General features: G+C 39.9%; 1 protein-coding gene across 2 annotated transcripts in view; it reads left to right on the plus strand.

Moving 5' to 3' along the window:
- Positions 1 to 19,505, plus strand: part of dntt (deoxynucleotidyltransferase, terminal) — a 69,472-nt gene that overhangs the window by 38,139 nt on the left and 11,828 nt on the right. The window contains exons 9-10 of one of the 2 annotated variants that reach the window (XM_046402361.1): positions 2,004 to 2,252; positions 2,744 to 2,824. In XM_046402361.1, coding sequence (XP_046258317.1) covers positions 2,004 to 2,252; positions 2,744 to 2,824 — 330 coding nt within the window. Of the gene's footprint in view, positions 1 to 2,003; positions 2,253 to 2,740; positions 2,825 to 19,505 lie in introns of both variants that reach the window. The other variant, XM_046402360.1, reaches the window with a different exon arrangement.

Here is a 19,505-nt window from a genome sequence, read left to right on the forward strand (position 1 = left end):
CATTTCACTCTTTCCTACTCTTATGGCTTTGTTTCTCATTCGTAACCCTCTCTCATTCTTCTTCAGTACACTGACATCTTACTTGGCAGAGATTTCCATTATCTAAAGAGGGGATCCATTTACCATGGAATGGGCTTCAGCCATCTAGTATGGCTGACTGGAGGCTCATCTCTGTATTGGATCTTACACTCAGTCATCTTCTTTTTCACCACTCTGGGCTCAATTTAGACTGATGCCAGGCCTAGCAGATGTTCACACATGACCATATCCACTTACTGGTATACAGTACATAGTCTTTTGGCTGCCTTTATTCTCAGCTATGACAAAGGTTACAGTTGCTTTATAGTTAAATTCTCCTCCTACAGCAAATGACACACTCTCACCAGCTTCAGCCAGCATCTTCACAAGGTCTTTTGCTTTTGTTCTTGGGTCAAGCACATTTCGGACCAAAGCACATTCATCTCTGAGACACAGAACCCGTCTCCTTCCTGACCACTATGATGGCTGGACATTCCCATGGTGTTTAGACTTGCGTATAATTGTTTGAACAGATGAACATGGCACCTTCAGGCATCTGGAAATCGCACCCAAAGGATGAACCAGACTTGTGCAAGTCCACAATTCTCTTCCTGATATCTTGGCTGATTTCTTTTCTTTTCTTTTCCCATGATGTTACACAAAGAAGCAGTGTGTTTCAGGTGTGCCTTAAAATACATCCACAGGTGTGGCTCTAATTAAATGTTGTCAGTAAACCTATCAGAAGCTTCCAAAGACATGACATCATGATCTGGGCTTTCCCAAATTGTTCATAGTAATCTTAGTGTATGTAAACGTATGACTTTGAAGAAAGTAATAAAAATTGTCTCATTATTTTGGCATTTAGCAAAGAGAAATAATTTTGGTAATCCTAATTGACCTAAAACAGGAAAATTTTAATCTGATTTAATGTCAGAAAGTGAGAAAAAAAAAAGATTAAGTGTCTTTTTATGCAGTGTGTGTAAACTTTTGGTTTCAACTGTATGTACTTTAAGCCTCAAGTCTATATCAGACAGTGGGAGCAATAGCTATCTTTGTCTGTCAGACTGGCAAAATTGATCCAGTTCCTCCAGGAAAACCTTTTACTTAAATGTTTTAATGCAAATTACATCACTTTGATGCAAATGGAAGGGCTGAATGTCATCAAACTTTCTGCAGCTTATCTGGGGTAATAGAGAAGTTGTTTTTATTGCCTGGACAAAAATGAGTCCCCTAACAAATAATTTCAGGCTGTGAACTGAAGCAGTACTTGTGCATTGTGATCCAAGTTTAAACCTTGACAGTATTCCCATAATTGAGTCTTTTAAATACAAATTTAAAAAAATGAAATGCCTCCTGCCAGTCAGCAACACAGAGATAACCATGCAGACTTTTCTATCCTCTCATCTTAATTACTGTAATGTTAGCAAGGCTTGACCCACGTCTGGGAAAATTCTCAGTGCTTCTGACCAGACTTAAGAGACCACGTTACTCCATATGAGGCATCTTTTCTTTGGTGTCGGTTGAGAAACTGGTGAATAGAGTTATATAATACATTAAAGGATGATCAACACCTTTCTTGCAGATTAAACGCAGTACCTCTAACCTTAAATTATCCAGTGCGCAGGTCCTCAGTCACAGATACGGCTCTTCTTGGCTGCTCTGTAGTCCGGGCGAAAGATGAAAGGTGAACAGCTTTATGCTGACAGGGCCCCTGGGTGCTCGCCTGAGATAGACCGGCCGTCCTCTTTAAAGTCACATGCCAAGACCCATGGAAAAAGCCTATTTTTCATAATATCAGTTGCATTACTTAAGTTAATCTTACTATTTAAGATGTAAATGTTACAAAAATGCTGTTATTAGACAATATTCTATGGACTGGCGTGTATTTTATCTAAATAGATTTACATCTCTAAAACTAATTTATTAATTTCTACCAATATCACTGCTAAAATACTTAATTTGTCTCTGCAATTTCTCTTCTGCAGGGCATTCTGCTGTATTCTGACTACCAGGCCTCCACCTTTGATATGTCAAAGCTTCCCAGTCACAGGTTTGAGGCCATGGACCACTTTGCAAAGTGCTTCCTGATTCTGCGATTGGAGGTCAGCCAAGTGGAGGGGGGACTCAACTGTGTCGAAGGGGACAGCAGGGGCTGGAGGGCAGTGCGCGTGGACTTGGTGGCGCCACCTATGGATCGTTTCGCCTTTGCTCTACTGGGCTGGTCCGGCTCCAGGGTATGAATGATTATACAGATCAAATGACAGCAGACAGGAGCTGCAAGTGAAATCCATGGGTTAAAGAAAAAAAGTAGAAATGTACACAATTAGTCTTTTTTTACTGTTTACTAACAACATTTTACTGTTTACTAACAACATAAAATGTATGCTTGGATGCAAGAATAACATTCAAGGACAAGGTCCATTCAACATTTATTTAACCAGAAAGAGCTTTAATTAATATCTTAAATCTGGCTCTCAGGAGAAATAAACTAAAATATTTTCAAAGAAACCTGAGAGATATAAAAATTAATTCTAAATCATATTTAGGTGTATAGTATTGTAGAAAAATATCAGATATGCCTAATATAAAACACCTCCTTTCATATGGGATAAATAAATGTTAGACCCTTCAGAGAGAATAAATGTATCACTGATTCCTTTCAATGCTGTAAAACAGACAAGTAAAATGAATATTTGAGTTCAGTGATTCTTTTCTTCCACAGCAGTTTGAAAGAGACTTGAGGAGGTTCGCTCGAGTGGAGCGGCACATGCTTTTGGACAACCACGCCCTCTACGACAAAACCAAGGTATTCAGTGCAGCGTTAGATACACAACAGAACTAATGATAAGACCCTTATTGTCACTGTACATACACAATGAAACTGTGAGAGCAAACCTCCAGGTGCCTACAGAATGTAGGAGTCAGTTAGATACTATCATGTTAAAAACACTCACGGTCTTGCAGTCTAAATAGCCGTTTTGACTATTTAGAGACACAAAATGTCATTGTGAAATGCAATTTAATGTCAGTCTCTCTTCCAAATTTGACAGTACATTTTGAGTTGAGATTTACTATGTCTACCATTGCAAGCACAAAGCATTATGAACTGCATTAATTTAATGAAACTGAATGAGAAAGGCAGTTTTGGTGAGTTATTTCACATTGGGTTTTTCTTTCAAGCTTCAATTTGCCACTTCCTTCAAGTATGAAGATTTTCTGTGGGTTGTAGGATTTCTTTTCTGTTGCAACCTTTTCTTGAATGTTGTGTTATTTTGTGTATTTTCACACAAGGATCTTTCTTAGGACATGTTAAAGCATATTGCGGTGTTCTGCATTCTTGTGTCATAGCAGTCAAATACATATATAAAGTATGTATTAAGTCAAGTATAGACATTCACCAGTCCTTATATATTCTGAGGGTGGCCTTAAACTCAAACTGAATTTCACTTCAGTCTCTCAGCCTAACACTGTGTTCATGTTAGCTGAGTTCTTGTTGTTGCAGTAACTAATTAACAGGAGTGAGTGATGCATACGCCCCACCGACTCCATCTTTTCTCCATCTCTGTTTCTTAATGAGGGTCATCAGAAAAATCAATAAGGAAGCTCTTGTAGAATATATCTTAACATGAAGAAAGCCTAAGGTAACATAGTAAAACTTGTCAGTCTACATAAGCTAATGGACAGCTTGTAACAAACATGTTAAGGGTAGTGCTTGCTTGGCTGCCCCCTGTTGGTCAGTTTAGCATTGCTTTGCAGATTTGAATGGTCACTGATGTCTGAGGACTGACTAGTCAGTTGTTTATCTAACTGAAGAAAACATCCAAAGGACACAACACCAGTTCTATTTGAATGGATGGATATTTTTAGAGATGTACAGTGGGTCTTAAACCAGACTACTCTAAATGCAAACAAAATGCTTTTCTGTTAAAGTCACTGCTAGTAAAAACCACCAGCAGTGAGTGCAAAGGTCTTTTGATCAGTGTTTTCTGCAGAGTCCAGTGGGATTTGCTGCAGCATCTCCCCTCTGAGTGTGTGTGCATATGATCGTGGATAGTGAATTATTGCCAAAGTTTTGATCCTCAAAGGTTTTTGGAAAGATTAGGGCCAATGTTAACCACAGCAGGAAAAAAGATCCCAAATAATTTGGTGCAATATGTGTTTCCACTATGAGCAAGCAGAAAGCTGAAACTGGAGTGAAAACAACATTTTAAATTATAGCACAGTGCTTATTGGGAGGTGGGCAGAGTTTGACGGGTTGGTTGCACTGTGATGCCATGTCGCATGCACTTACAAATGAATACACTATGTATATGACTACAACAGAGTAAGATGAGTGAACAAAACAGCATTTGAAAGTGCAAGCTTGTTAACGTAAACATAATTACATTGGGGAGTTCAGGGTTCTTTAACACTCTTGCAAATTAAATAAACACAGCAGCAAAAGGCACACAGAAGAGTTGAGAAAATCCATTTAATGCATAAGTCGTGCAATTTAATAATAAATTAGCTCTTTGTTTGCAAGCACTAATTAGTTTTTTTTAGGAACATCTTGCCTTGGAATCAGACCCTCAGTTGTGAGGAAAGAGATATGAGAAGTTATTTTCATTAACTTGTGACGGGTGCAATGAGCTTGTTTGAAAGTCATACATCAACTGGAATTGAACAACCTCAGCTTTCTCTCATCCAACGACTCTCGGATTTACAGCCATCAGACAGTGAGATACACCCGTGAAAGTACAAGTGCGTGAGTGTAAACTTAAAAAAGATTGACAGGACTCTTCAGCTGAAGGACTCAATTATTCAACAGGGAAAAGTTTATAGTACTGACAAGACGACAAGGAAAATTCCAGGGAACCATCCATCTTTGTGACAAGCATCTCTGAAGCTTGTGTTTATCCTGTCCTCGTGACCATTCATTGCATCCTGTAAAGCAGACCCAGCTCATTTCCAATGCATAAGGCAGAGCATTTGAGCAGAGTGGAGCAGGACAAGGCGTATCAGTGCGCGGATCGACAGGGGAGACACCCTGTCACCGCAGTGTCCCATCAGCTGCTCCCAGGGGACAGAGGTCAGAATCGGCGGGATCACTGCGTGGCAGCTTCCTGACAGATATTATACACAACCAGCCAACTCAGATGGTGTTTATTCAAATGCAAGGGCAGAACCAGGCTTGCTGACAGTGCAGCCATCCGTGCATTGCAGTGGAGTGGACAGGGGAAAATCACACACAAACACACACTCATTCTTCCAGGAACCTTGCATGTGTTTGCTGGATAAGATAAGAAGGTGCGTCGTGCACAGTGAAGAAAAGCAGATTCTGTAAAGTACAAAGGGTGAGGAAATGAGACAACGACAGGGGATTTTTATTGGCAGACAACTATCAGCCTGTTGGAGATTAAAAGTGTGGTGAGTGGCCAACACTTGCTCACTTAAGCGGCACCATCACTCCCCATGCTAGTTTCAAGGTCAGCAGAAAGCTTAACAGGGTACATTCTGACAGAATCATGCAACAATGTGACCCGTTTTTCATTCTCCGCTCCACATCACCGCCGTAATTAACGTAATGAAGATCAATTAACTGTCCCAGTGTCTATCCTGTCACCGCCTGCACACAACGCTGACTGTTCCCTCTGCTGCCTCGTGCTTTGCCGCTGGCAGGAGAGGAGGAGCATCCCCTTTTCTGTTCGCACTTACCGCTGTTAATTGGATCAACGTATCGCTAAGAATGGTGCAATAACGGCGCATTCATCTTTTCATGTCCCTTCTAATTGGCCAGTGGTTTTGGAGAGTTTGGCACCACTCGTGTGACTTGTGTCAGAGAAATAGGGGTACGATGAGGACTGATGTCTGATTAAAGGGGAGACATCCCAGCTAAGGACCAAAGGCGGTCATTTAGAGGACTTTAATCTTGTGGACTTCAGAAAGGCTCTCAAAGGATACAAGCTGGTCTCTGACTTATTATAAAATGCTTAAAAAAAGATTAGAAGGCTATGCTCAAGATAATGATCTCCTCCCAATTAAGAGCAAACTCAGGGGGAATCTTCGAATTGCTGTGGGAGGGGTCTTGTCAGCTGTCACACAGGGATACAGTGAGTTTCCAGTCTGAAGCATTCACTGTAATTCAGTTTGCTTGCACAGGTGAAAATGATGCTATTTGAACACAGGTGACACCAAAGGAACAGCAGTGAAATGGCTGAAAGTGCAGGTTGTGGTCCATAGTGGGAGCATTATCCAAACCAATTACAGGGAATGACCCCGCAACACAAGGGTTTATGGGTATCAGGAGATGGCTGTTGACAGCTGGAGTTCTTCGTGCTCATAAAGGCTCGCATAACGAAATGAACAGACTATAACCTGTGTTGAGAATACGGGCTCCTTGAATGAAAACACAGCTATACTGAGATGCTAGGCTAAGTTTATTTCGCCTCCACCATTTTCCTCTCTGATTTTCCTTCTGCTGCTAAATCCTCTAAACTGGCAGGATGACAGATTATCAAAACTGTAGCCCCTTTTTCACCAGACAGCTGAAGGAAATAAGGAGCCCCAAGAAGGAACTAAATCACAAACTGAAAAACCATTTTGCGTTTTCACTTTATTGGAAGAACCATTAAGATTGGGCCATTTGTCAGAGGGACACTTTTCACACACAATGAAAGCATCAGAGTGGTTTGTTCTTTGTAGCCAGCTGTTATTCGACTGTCACTTACAGAGGTGGAGAGATGGGAAAACACCAGAATACCAGCCTCCAAAATGTGCTGCTTAAGTAATTCATTTATTAACTGATTAATTAACTGATAAAACAATAATAATCTGTAATAGCTCTGTCATTTTTAACTTCTGAATTTTAAGTAATTTATTGAGAAAAGGTACCAAACATTCTCTGTCATTCATTCAAGCATACTGAGATGTGCAGTTTTAGAGTTTTAGATTGGTGGCCAGACAATGCAAGCAGATTGACATGGCCTTGTGTGACAATGCAAGCAATGAAGATATGCCCTTGTGCTAGTGATTGTTCAGTATTTTTTTAATATTTAATAGGCTAAAGGATTAATCAGTTAATCTGAAAAAAATATTGTCAGATTAGTACATAATTAAAACCTGCAGCCACTCCCTTTTTGCCGCTGACTCATTATCACCTTTTAATTTGTCAAAATTGTCAGCGTAGAGTTGCTTATTTAAACATGCAGCAAGATTAGTAAGTAAGTAAGGTTGTAAGTCCAATATTCACTCTTCTCTTAATTTTGTTTTTGTCTCAACCAACTCCTGAGATAAATATCTGACTCTAAATATTCCACCATTATGACCATGTAGCTCTCTATCTAAATTGTTTGATGCTGAGCATGTAGAGTACTGTGAGTTCTTAGAGATTTTTTTTTTCTTCAGAAAACAGCTACCTGCTGTGGCTCAAATGATGTTATGTGAACCAAAGCAGTAAACAGTGAGCTGAAACTCCAAACCAGCAGATTCAGGATGCAGCAGATTTCAATGTGCCCTCAATGCATTTTGGGTGCATTCACACTGAAATTCAGATCTGATTCCTGTGGTTTCCCTGGAGAAGTTATTGTGGGGGAAAATATTTATTATTGAACCCACTGAGTCAGTTAGGTTTACTTGTAATTTGTTGCGGTGAACTGAAATGCGCTGAACATCAAATTGCAACCAGGAAAATTTTTTGCGTCCTGGTGTGACCGATATAACTGCAGCCCCACTGTCAGGTCTGGTTTGGGACACCCTGCTAGCAATCACTGACATCTCTGCGCCCTTTGAAAATACTCTGCTGACTTGTAGTGCCACAGGCATTTACAACCAACATCAGTATCTAGCCACCACTGTTGAATTTTAACTGAGGGAGCGGTGTCGACTGTGCGAGAGGGCCGAGTGCCGGAGGTGGGCCTCTGAGTGTGTGTGTGTGTGTGTGTGTGTGTTTGTGTGTCCTTTGCTGTAAGTCTGAAGGTTTGTTATAATTAATATGTGTAGTGGGCTTGATGAATGAGGACAGGTGGAGGATTTCATCATGCCTAGACAGACTGGTTCCCTCCCTGGGCAGGAGGGATCCATGACCTGCCCAACACCTCGAAAAAAAACACACCCCTCTATGTGTTGCAGGATCTACCCTTGAAACTCTGTGAGCCTGTGTGTGTGTGTGCGTATGTGTGTGTGTGTGAGAGTACTCAGCGGTGCAGCTCAGGTGTTCCCCGACTGCAAACCAAAGTACACCTGGTATAAAATGTGTTCATGTAAATGCAATTCATTGTCATTTGTTCTGCTTATTTATGCATACTTTTCACATACCCTGTGCAAAACGTGTGTTATATAGTGTAAGCGTGTGTAGCAGTATGTGTCTTTCTCAGAGGGCAATTACTCTATGTCATCTGTAGGAGTGTGATTAATGAGCTTGTGGTCAAAAGGCTGTGGGCATAGATGTCCTGGCTTTGGTCCTGAAGCACAGTTACTGATATGAGAGGACCATTCATAATCTTTCTGCCTGACACCCCTTGGGTTCTACACAACACTGCAGTATGCTGTTTACGTTTAAGTCAAAGTTTTCCAAAATACAGTCTGTAATATCAGTTATGATCAAGACGAAACTCTTTCTTTTGACATCTTACTTGATCAAATATACTGCAGACTTTCAGATGGCAGAGGCCACTTTGTATTTTTTAATAGTTTTTCATGTTATTTAGGTTGCAGTAAGTGCTCTTTACAAATAGATGTTATTTTGTATGAAGGGTTTTCAAAGAGGTAATGCTTTGTACATGAAGAACAAAATTGCTGTACAAACCAAACTGACAGCTGAAAGGACAGAAAGAGACAAAGACACCTCTGAGCAACAGTTAAATGAGACTATAATAAATCATTAAGTCATTGCTGAGTATCAAAATCTGTGCAGAATTAAATACAAACAGGTTCTTGTTTCAGGTCAGATGCACAGTAAAACCCATCACAAGTCCCAACAAGCCAGCTTATGAGTAAAAGCAAAAGTCTTTCCTGATTGTGAGCAATAAGACAAATTTATTTACTGCAAAGTGTATTAGCAAAAGCTAAGAGCAAATCTCCAGTAATTCTGTAACTGATTCAGTGATTGATCACATGATCACAACAGCCAATCAGATACAAGTAACTGGTCTTCACCGAAATCATTTTTACTCTTAGAAAGAAACTTCAAACATTTTACTAGTTTTATTTGTCTACAGCAGCAGTTAACATGGAAAATGAATGACAAATTAAATGAACAATATCTAAATTTGGATGGAATAGAAAATTAGCCTGAATGAAAACAAACAATAAAACCAAGCTGAAGGAGAAAAGATGTTCTGCTGCTGAGGTGCATAAAGAAAATCATCTAATAAAAGGACATTAGTGCCTCAATGACAAGTGCAGACAGTAAAGAGGCAAAAAAAAGTGTTTGCAAACAAAATCAAAGGCAACTTTATTCATTTTGTTTGTGCCTCTGATAAATGTAGTAAAAATATTATATTAAATTATACATACATTATCACTTCAGGAAGCATTCACCCAACCATCCATCTGGCCATTCATTTTCTATACGTCTTCATCCATGAAGGGTCATGGGGAGGGTGAGGACACAAAGACAGACAGTCACACACGCTCACACACGCTCACACACTCACACCTAGAGGCAATGTAGAGTAGCCAGTTAACCTAAAATGCATGTTTTTGGGAATGTGGGAGGACGCCAGAGTACCTGCGGAAAACCCACACAGGCAAAGGGAGAATGTTTACACAGAAGGGCCCAGACCCAGATCCAGATCCAGACTAGAACCCAGAACCCTTTCGCTGTGAGGTGACAGTGCTAACCACTGCACCACTGTGCTGCCCACATTCATTCATCACACTCCTAAATGTCAGACCATTGCTGTGGTCCTATAAGAAATATACAAAATAACTTTGATTCTTAAGTTTGTAGTAAAAGAGAAGTTTAAAAATTATTTATGTTCAAAATGTCACTTTTAGCAATTTAAGACAAAGGCCCAGACCAAAATAGATGTACTGGTATTTAATAGTAATTTTAATATATTACATTTAATATTGATCGCATCTAACAAACTTCAGACTAAAGGGAAAATTGACTTATACTTACAAACTTTAATGTAACATTGCATTTTAATCTACATCTACATACTGTGGGCTTTTAGGTAAAACAAAGTAAATTGTAATATTGGTTGTACCAATATTACAGTAGATTCTTGCAGGATTGTCTTTTTTGTGAAAAAAAGGGTTCAATCTATAGGGCTTTTTTTTTTTACACAAATGTCTGTGCTTAAAATACATAACTAAATGCACAGCATTCTGGAGATGGCTCTCCCACTTTGCCTTGATAAGGGTCACATGTTTAATTTAAACATTATCACAAAGTGAAGACAGTTCTCCATTTTCAGACTCTGCTCTACCACCAACTCCCCTCTCTCTCTCTCTCTGTCCACCGGGGTAACAGCAGAATTTAATACGAAGCTCACTGTCAAATTACGATATCTTGGATGTAGAGTGCTCATAGCTCCTTCGATCCCCCCACCTCCTCCACCCTCTGAGCAGTGGATGAGTGGACAATAACAGGGCAATTGCACTGGGCTTTGGGGAGTGGCGGTCTTGAACGCTCCCCTGGCCGACTGGCTGGTGCTCACACAGGCAGTGTTTGCAGTGAGGATGGGAGCTGCCTGGAAGGAGGTCTCTCTCAGCAGGTGGGGTGGTAGTGGTGGTGGTGGTGGGGGGGGGGGGGGTTAATTTAGCGGATGATGGCACAGGGACCCTCAGGGCGTCACATGCTGAAAGACACGCACGCACCTGAGCGTATGTTTTGACAGACAAGTGAGCCAACGATGGTGCGGTCTCTGTCCTCTAAACATCCTGGTGGTGGGCTGGGAGAGCTGGAAAATTTGCTGTTTCTAAATGGGGCAATGTGTGGAGTGGGTTGGTGGGGGGTTGTTCACTTACCATTCACATTTGCAAACGTTTCTTCTCGACCTTGATGGCACGTCTGTTCTTATGAATTTTAATTAACAGAGGTAGATGAATAGACGAGGGAAACATTGTGATATTTTTTTCTTTTTCAAGGTCAGAAGATGATCCAGTTCATTCAGTGCTGCTCAATGTGACTATTAGCTTTCAACCCAAGTTAATCAATTTGTATTTGGTGCAATAGGGAAAGTATCTTTTTGCCAGTAATATGAAGAAGGGCTTTATCATGTTAAAAAGAAGGAAGTTTGGAGGAATTACACACATGTACACACACGGCATACAGTTACTTTTCTCAGGCTGTAGTTCCACTACATTCTCCAAAAGTAAATGAGAATTATAGATTCACACTGAATGTTGTATCCTCACTACCTTTACCTGTGATTATAGTAGAACAAATATGATTCCATACCAATTAAAAGCACACAGCAATTTCATGCTTATTATTTCTTTCATAAACCTTCAGCTGTCAGCTTTAATCCAGTGCTGCTTATAAATACCATACCAATAAAAAAAAAATAATTCCTGTTTGTTGCCACATTTTAAACCTCCAAATGCAAGGAATGCGAGAATCAAATTGCTAAAATAAGACATGCACCTGCATCCTCATAATATTCATATAAATCATACCTGAGGAGGGCGGGGTGTAAGTAAATAAGTGTGAGGCAGAGGAAAAGTTTATTCTTTGTCTTACATGGGTACAAACAATATGTAGCATTTCATTAATCACATAAGTGGATTACAAGTAGAAGCTTCGTCACTGTTTATTATTGTTGCAGAAGTGGAGTATTCCAGGAACATTACACTGGTAATTGCTACACTGGATGTTCTATTTTCAGGAACAGAAATTGATTTTAAGGTTTCTTTTGCCTGCCTTTTTTCTTCCTCCAGTTTGTGGACGGCCTATTTTATTATAGGCTGAATGCTGTTTGTTAGTGTTTGATTTTCTTATCAGAATTCAACTGTGTTCTCTTTTGCTTTTAACCCTTATTTAGCTCCATCTGTGAAGAACTTAGCACAGTAGTCTATCTAGTATTAAGGTTAGACATAAAAAGCAAAAGGTGCAGCTTAAACGTCAAGCTCAGTTGCACAACCAGATTTAGTCTTTACCTGCATACGAAAAAGTATGCCCCATCTTGTCTCGTCTTCTTCCACTTATCCGGGTTGGGGTCACAGGGGCAGCAGTCTCAGCAGGGAAACCCAGACTGTCCTCTCCCCAACTACTTCCACCAGCTTGTCTGGGGGAACGCCAAGGCATTCCCAGGACAGACGAGAGTCATAGTTCCACCACTGTGTCCTGGGCCTGCCCTGGGACCTCCTGCCAGATGGACATGCCTGAAACAACTCCCCAGGGAAATGTCTGGGAGGAATCCCATGTGCACCTCAACTGGCTCCTCTCTATGTGGAGGAGCAGCGGCTCTACTTTGACCTCCTCACCCTACTTCTAAGGCTGAACCCAACCACCTTGTGGAGGACACTCATTCCAGCCACTTATATATGGGTTCCTATTCACTAGGTCACTACTCATAGCTCGTGACCATAGGCAAGAGCTCGTAAGTAGGTTAAGCGGTAAATCAAGAGCATCACCTTTTGGCTCAGGTCTCTCCTCACCACAACAGAGCAGTACAGCAGATGCTGCCCCAATCTGTCTGTCAATCTCCCAGTTCATTTTAGCCTCACTTGTGAACAAGACCCAGAGATACTTGAATTCCTCCACTTGGGGCAGCAACTCTCCTCCTACCCAGAATGAGCAATCTACCCTTTTCCGGCTGAGAACCATGGCCCCAGACTTAAAGGTGTTGATTTTCATCCCAGCGCCTTCACACTCAGCCGCAAACTAACCCAGTGCGAGCTGGAGGTCACTGTTCGATGACGCCAATATGACCATGTCATCTACAAAAAGCAGAGATGGAATCTTAAGGTCACCGAACCTGACACTCTCTGCCACTTGGCTGTGCCAAGAAATTCTGTCCATAAAGATTATGATATCATGAATACTGTGAAACTACTTACTATACAAGGGAAAACACCTAATATGGATCTGACAGAATGCATTGTTTTATTCTCTGTCTGAATTAAGCTTGTTTGTCTCACTTAAATTGAGAGGAGGTCAATATCAAAGAGAAAGCCCCTCAACACATAGCTCATTATGTCCATCCTCTTCTTTTTAGAAAGCATTTCGGTGCTGCAAAGCCATGTGTTGTTGAGGCATAAAGACAATAAGTTAACACTAATTAGATGGTCATTAGAAGACTGATGGGCTACAGCCATGACAGTTTCCCTGAGACTGTACTTCAATGTGGCTTTCAGCTAAATGCTCACATAAACAAGCCAACATATTCACAGTGACAATTTTAACGTGCTGAAGCTAATAGAGCATCAAGAAAAGTCAGAGAATCACCAAAGTTATCAGGATTCGTCCACTGGGGAACATGAATGGCTGTACTTGCATGGCTAAAGACACTGATGTTTAAGACACTCACGGTGAGGCTAATGCCATTTTAAATACAGGGGAAATGATCTCTTAAGCTCTGAATAAGTTATATATGCAACAATCATACTGTTGATCTAACTTATTACTTGTGTTCCCACTGGAGGAAACCAAAAAAAAACATCCACAGAGGAGGTTTATGTTTACTAGAGATTCTGAGAAAAAGAGAAAAGAATATAGAAAGAAAAACAGGAAAAATGTGACAGGCATGTACACTGTTAACTTTAATAGGCATGAAAATGTTGGTCAGCCATTTAAAGAAAGAAATTCAAAATGTGTCAATCTGTCAGTCTGTATCCATCACTGCTCAGAGAAGAAACATAACACTGGAAGATAAATCGTCATCACTTTATGGAGAAATGTGATAATGTCATTTTTGCAACAAAATGGTCATTGCTGTGAGAATGTGATGCAGGGACTGGTTAGAAACATCCACACTGTGGGTATAATAGTTATCACCTTGCGTGCAACATTATCACCGCAGATAGAAATGTCATCACCATGGATGTCAGTGTCATCACTACAGGTAGAAACATCATCTCTGGTAATAACATACTCAGTATGACCCCACTCCTGGTCATATATCATAAAATGAGCTATTATCAACCCTGGAGTCAATGAGAAACTTAAAAACAATGGGCAGTGATGTGACACCACTGTCCAGGAAAAATTGGGCAGTTCCAAAAATAGACCAATACACTGCATGAAGACATCTTGGAGCAGAGCACAGTTGGATGAGGAGTTGCTTCTTAAGCTGGGATCAGACTACAGGATTGAAAGAATCTCAGCGTATCTCATATTTACAGGCCGTCCGCTCCAGATTTCTCTCTTAAAACCTTGTGTCATGTTCCAAGAGAAGCTCCCACCTAGCTGTGAGATAAGGACAGAAAATTCCAGATTACAAGATTCATTTGGATTATAAATAGGATTTGGAAAATTGGACCATCTTAAATATTGCAGACATGTTCATTCTCACAATGTGTGGTGACAAACTCAAAACAAGCATGGAGCAAGGCCAGCAGTAAAATCTCTGCAGGAAATGATGTGAGAAACTCATATGGATTAGAGAGTGACTACACAGCTGTGGAAACCAGGAGCTTTTGTTTTTGAGTTGGAAACATTCTTAGCACGATGCCTTCTAAACATAGAGGATGGTTTTCACCTTTCTTGGTGTGGCATTTTTTTTTTTTTCACATGCAGTGCTGTATCTGCTCCAAATGGACACGCTCCAACAGAGAAAAGCCTGCTGTCATAGAATTTCATAGTAAGATGCAATGAAATGTAAAGATGGTGATAACTGTGCTCACTTTAGGAGAAACTGATGGTGTTGCACCCAGCTGTACCAAAGAAAAGTTAGGGAAGGAGTTTTGTAATTTACAATTTACACTGTGAGATCATTTCCTCTTCTATTATTTTTAACAGGTTTCACTCATTAAAACAAACATCATGCGTGTGACCCATGCATGACTCACAAATGGATCTGCAACTGGCAAGAGACTGTCTTTTGCAAAACATGATGCTGCTACCATTTGCGATCTGCATGGAAGCAGTGCTCTAAAAGGGACAGTTCACCCCAACATCAATAATACATATTTTATATCTTATCTTATCTTATCGTATCTGCAGTTCTATTTATCTATTTAAATTGTTTTGGTGTGAGTTTAGTTTATCAGCTGCGGAGATGTCTGTCTGCATTAGAAAAGTGTGAGTGTAAGGGTTTGACTGGATATGTTTTCACATGTAGACACAATGCCTGACATGAGGTTCTGTGTTGAAATCTCTCAATAAACTATTGGATGGATTGCCATGACATTTGATACAATACAGATATTTATATTCCTCCTGCTCGCCTATTATTGTTATTATTTTGTTTTTTAAATTGACATTCACCTAATTAGTCGTAAAAAAAATCCTTCTCCATTTACAAATACATTGCTACATTAACCGATCCTTTGAAACAACATTTGTAATTTCTGCACACCGCTTCCAAAGAAAGGATTACTCCTGTGACTATGAGTTTGATCTAACAGATAAAAACCTGATTGTGTGCCAGAAAGGTGAGTCTGGGTATCTCAACACCGTAGAGCTGTTCTGTGGGTGGCTCCTCTTGGTAGATGAACACGATAGATGTTGGGTGGCTCAGGTCATAAGAAGTAAGATAACATCACAACAGAGTTGTGAGATATAACAACCAATTTGACCTGGCCACTACAATCCCCTGATGTCAGCTCCGCTGCACACCTTGGGATGAACTTCAATGAAGCAACTATAGGAAGAAGCATCTACCCATTAAAGTTAGAGCAAGAGATTCTGGGGAAAGATTGCTGATATTTGAACTCAATAGCCAAACAAATAAGCCCCTCCCTTCAGTGCTCATTCACAAGCTACGCGCCCCAAATTCATGGACATGCATTGCCAAGGCAACAACACTGACAACTGGACTAGTTTATCAAAAGAGAAATATGGTGGATTCTAGATCTAGATCTTTATCTGTGAAAGGGTAAGGTCAAACAGGTGAAAATGTGTACTTACAAGAGAAACAATGTGAAGACGGCCATGGCACGTACAATATTTTTACAGCCCAATAAATTAGCAAGGTAATCTTCAATGTGATTTACATTACATTACTATCATGGCGTACCTCTGACCCTTGTGGGGAAAGATGTAGAACAAGAAGAGCAACAGGCAGAATCAGAGGAAGGGGTGGATATCGGAGTACTGAATGCTGATTGGCTGGAGTATTTTTTTTCAGCACACATAAAGACAGCTAGAGACTGTAAGGAGATATTTTCTGAATTTTACAAAAATTCTGTTGAATTAGAATTGTTGACCCTACTTTTACATCTGTGGTCTGCATGATCAATTTAAATGTCAAGAACAAAGGAGATCAAAAGTGGTAATGAGCCTTTCTATTTAGTCATTCAGTGTTGCACTCAGTAGCTGGTAAAACAAAAGGGAAGTCAACACTTACACTTCCCTTCTTGTCCACACCTCCTGGTTTGATCAATTATTGTAGCTCTTGGTCATCTGTGAGCAGGTGCTGCAATCAGGATCTCGTCTACACAGCTGGAATGTCTCTGTCGATTCTCTGTCCATGTTAATGTCATAGCCATGCAACAGGTCTGAGTGTCTTTTTGCATTTATTTTGATTAAAAACCCCGTTCTGCTCTGAGGGAGCTGCCACTCAGCATTACAAAGACAGGACTTTGCTGGTTTGCCATAAAAGCCTGCACATATTTCCTTTTTTTTCCTTTTTTTTTCCTGTCAGTCAAAAAGGGTTCAAGGAATTTCTCACTTCAAGGATTTGCTTTGATCACACTGGTTTGGATGTTTTTTTTTTCTGCTCTGTCCCTGAGTTGGTCTTGAAAGGCTCTGACTATAAGACGGAAGCCGAGTGGAATGATTGCAGACAGGTAAATTAGCATGGATATATGATGGATTATACAGTGACAGCTTTCATTGAGTGTAATGTGAAGGTGTTTGCTGCAGTGACATCTAATCCACTCCTGGCCAATCTCTAGTCATGATTTGGCTTTGTGCTGCACTGTCTTTTTTTTTTTTTTTTTTGGAAAACATCAACTTTTTCATTTCGCAAAGGACAACTACAAAGCCTTAAAATGTATTCATTTTAAAAAAGATAAAATGCCATATGTTAGTTTAGCAAAAGTCTCAGGTAGCTACCAGAAAATTTAAAATCAGTTGTAAACATCTTTCCATATCGTGGTTATTGAAAAATCAAGATATTCATGACCAAAATGTGTGAGAACTCTTCTTTTGTCCTTCCTCTCCTTGAAAAAGAAGGCTGTTCGCTCCAGCCACCCAAGTAATGACGCCCCCATGACAGGTGAACAATGCAAATATGGACATTCATTTCAGGATACAGTTGCCATGTGATTGGGTCGTTCCACATAGAGGTCAGAGAAACAATTAAGGGACTTTAATGGGAATGATTGGGGAGTGTGACGTGGGAGGACTGCAGCAATGCAATAATGGTGCACGGTGATAGAGTAAGCCTTGTGTTACAGAGGCAGTTAAACGGTCTAGCAGTATTTAGTTTACATGTTGATTTACTGGCCCGATGATATTCATTTTTTTCACTTTCAGTTCACATATTGTTATATTTTTAGTACATTTAATGTTTAATTTGTGATAAAGAAGATTCCAAAATGTTTATTTTTCTTATCAGGCCTTCATGATCAGCATGTAGAATGCACACACAATATGCAGAGAGCTGACACTGAAGTGAAGAAACATGACTAACATGCACAAAAAGCCATGCTAACACCTGTGTGAGGCCGAACATAAGCTATGAAATGCTTTGAGCAAAATGCTGCATTTAGCAGTTGTAATGTTTGCTATGCTTGCCAGTTTAGCTCGTGAGTAGTAATTAGTAATAAGGATAAGGTACCACTGAGGCTGATGGGAATGTCAGTTTTGGTCATAAATGAAACATGTTGGATTAATAAAAATATTGATGAATATCCAAAATCCTCCTGAGGGCATTCTGAATATCTCTTTCAAATTTTATGCCAGTCTATCCAATGGCTGTTGAAACATTTAAGTCAAAATGAGAAATGTTAGGTTGTTGGAGAAAAGTGGTGGTTCAAAGATACATGATTTTCAGAAGATTCATCCCATTCTGTGCTAATCCGGCCAAAGGATATTGAGAAATTCCACTGGATAAGTGAAAACTATAAATGAAAATTCAGGGGATCACCAGATCACCATCACCATCTCTGGGCACTCAGGATACAATAAGTCTCAGTAAACCAAATGTCATGGTAATGCACATGTTGAGACTTTTCACTCAAAACAATAAAATGGCAGTGTCGTGGCTCTAGAGGTTCATCAAAGTCAGTAGGATTAATCCTCTGGGGACCATCGGTGTCAAATTTCATGGCAATCCATTCATCCAAGAGCCAATTCAGTCACTCATTGGGCCAAGTTGGGCTTGGTACTGAGCCTCACTATGCTATAAGACGTATTGCTGCTATCATACTATTTGTTACGAATGTTCCTTCTGGCAGTTATTTCTATTTTGTTCAATAGTCTAATATTGTGCACATGGTCCATCATGTTAATGTAAATTTATTATTATTCATTTTGTAAATTTATTTTTGTTAAAATAGATTTTATTAAAGTTCCAAAACTACTATTGAAGAAAAGGTTTTGGTACAACATATTACTGCATGTAATAGACTTCATAATTACAGAAAATAGCAAATTAATAATTCTGCATTAGTATTCAATAAAATGATTTTTGCCCAATTTAAATTTAAGTATTTTATGGATTAAAATTAGATGTAGCTTTTATTTATAATTGAAATACCTAAATTTGATATTTCAGACAGAATTAATTTTTTGAGCATGTGCAGATTTGGTGGAAACGGGCAGAAAAACAGTGCTGACTTCCACGTTCTGTGGAAGAAGTGCTTCTTACTGCTGTTTGGCAAATATTTTGCACTTGAGCCTTGTTTCAGTGTTTCAATTTATCACTTTCTGAAGGGGCATAAGATTCTGTTCACATCTGACAACACAGTTTTTCTGGGGCAAAACAGGGCAAACATACAACATCATATGCTGACAGGACTTGTTTATGTTTCCATAAAGCCTGCCTAGTGCAGCTTTAAGAGGGTGTTATGATTTGTCTGAGAATGTGCTTGTGGAAAGTTAACAGTCATGACAATGAAAGAGTTGATAGAGTGAGATAAAGTGACGCATGAGGAGAAGACAAGAAGGTTTTGCCGCCATCACTGTAGACTGTTATCTCTCACCATCTCACCGGGCTGTATCAGCAGGATGGTCATCTAATCAGCCTTCACAGTAGGACAACTACATCAGTTAGCATCAATGATAAATCATATTGACAGCTATTGCCAGACGGATGGGGGAGGGTGGGGGGGTAATGACAGAGGAGGGAATGTGGAACTGCTGAAAAATAGAGTGAAATTAAGGGGAATTAAGGGGGAAAGTAGAATGATGAACACACTTAGAGGAAGGAAATTTCCAAAAAAAACGAGAA

This window comes from Scatophagus argus, chromosome 10, assembly GCF_020382885.2.
Source record: "Scatophagus argus isolate fScaArg1 chromosome 10, fScaArg1.pri, whole genome shotgun sequence".
Classification (NCBI taxonomy): domain Eukaryota; kingdom Metazoa; phylum Chordata; class Actinopteri; family Scatophagidae; genus Scatophagus; species Scatophagus argus.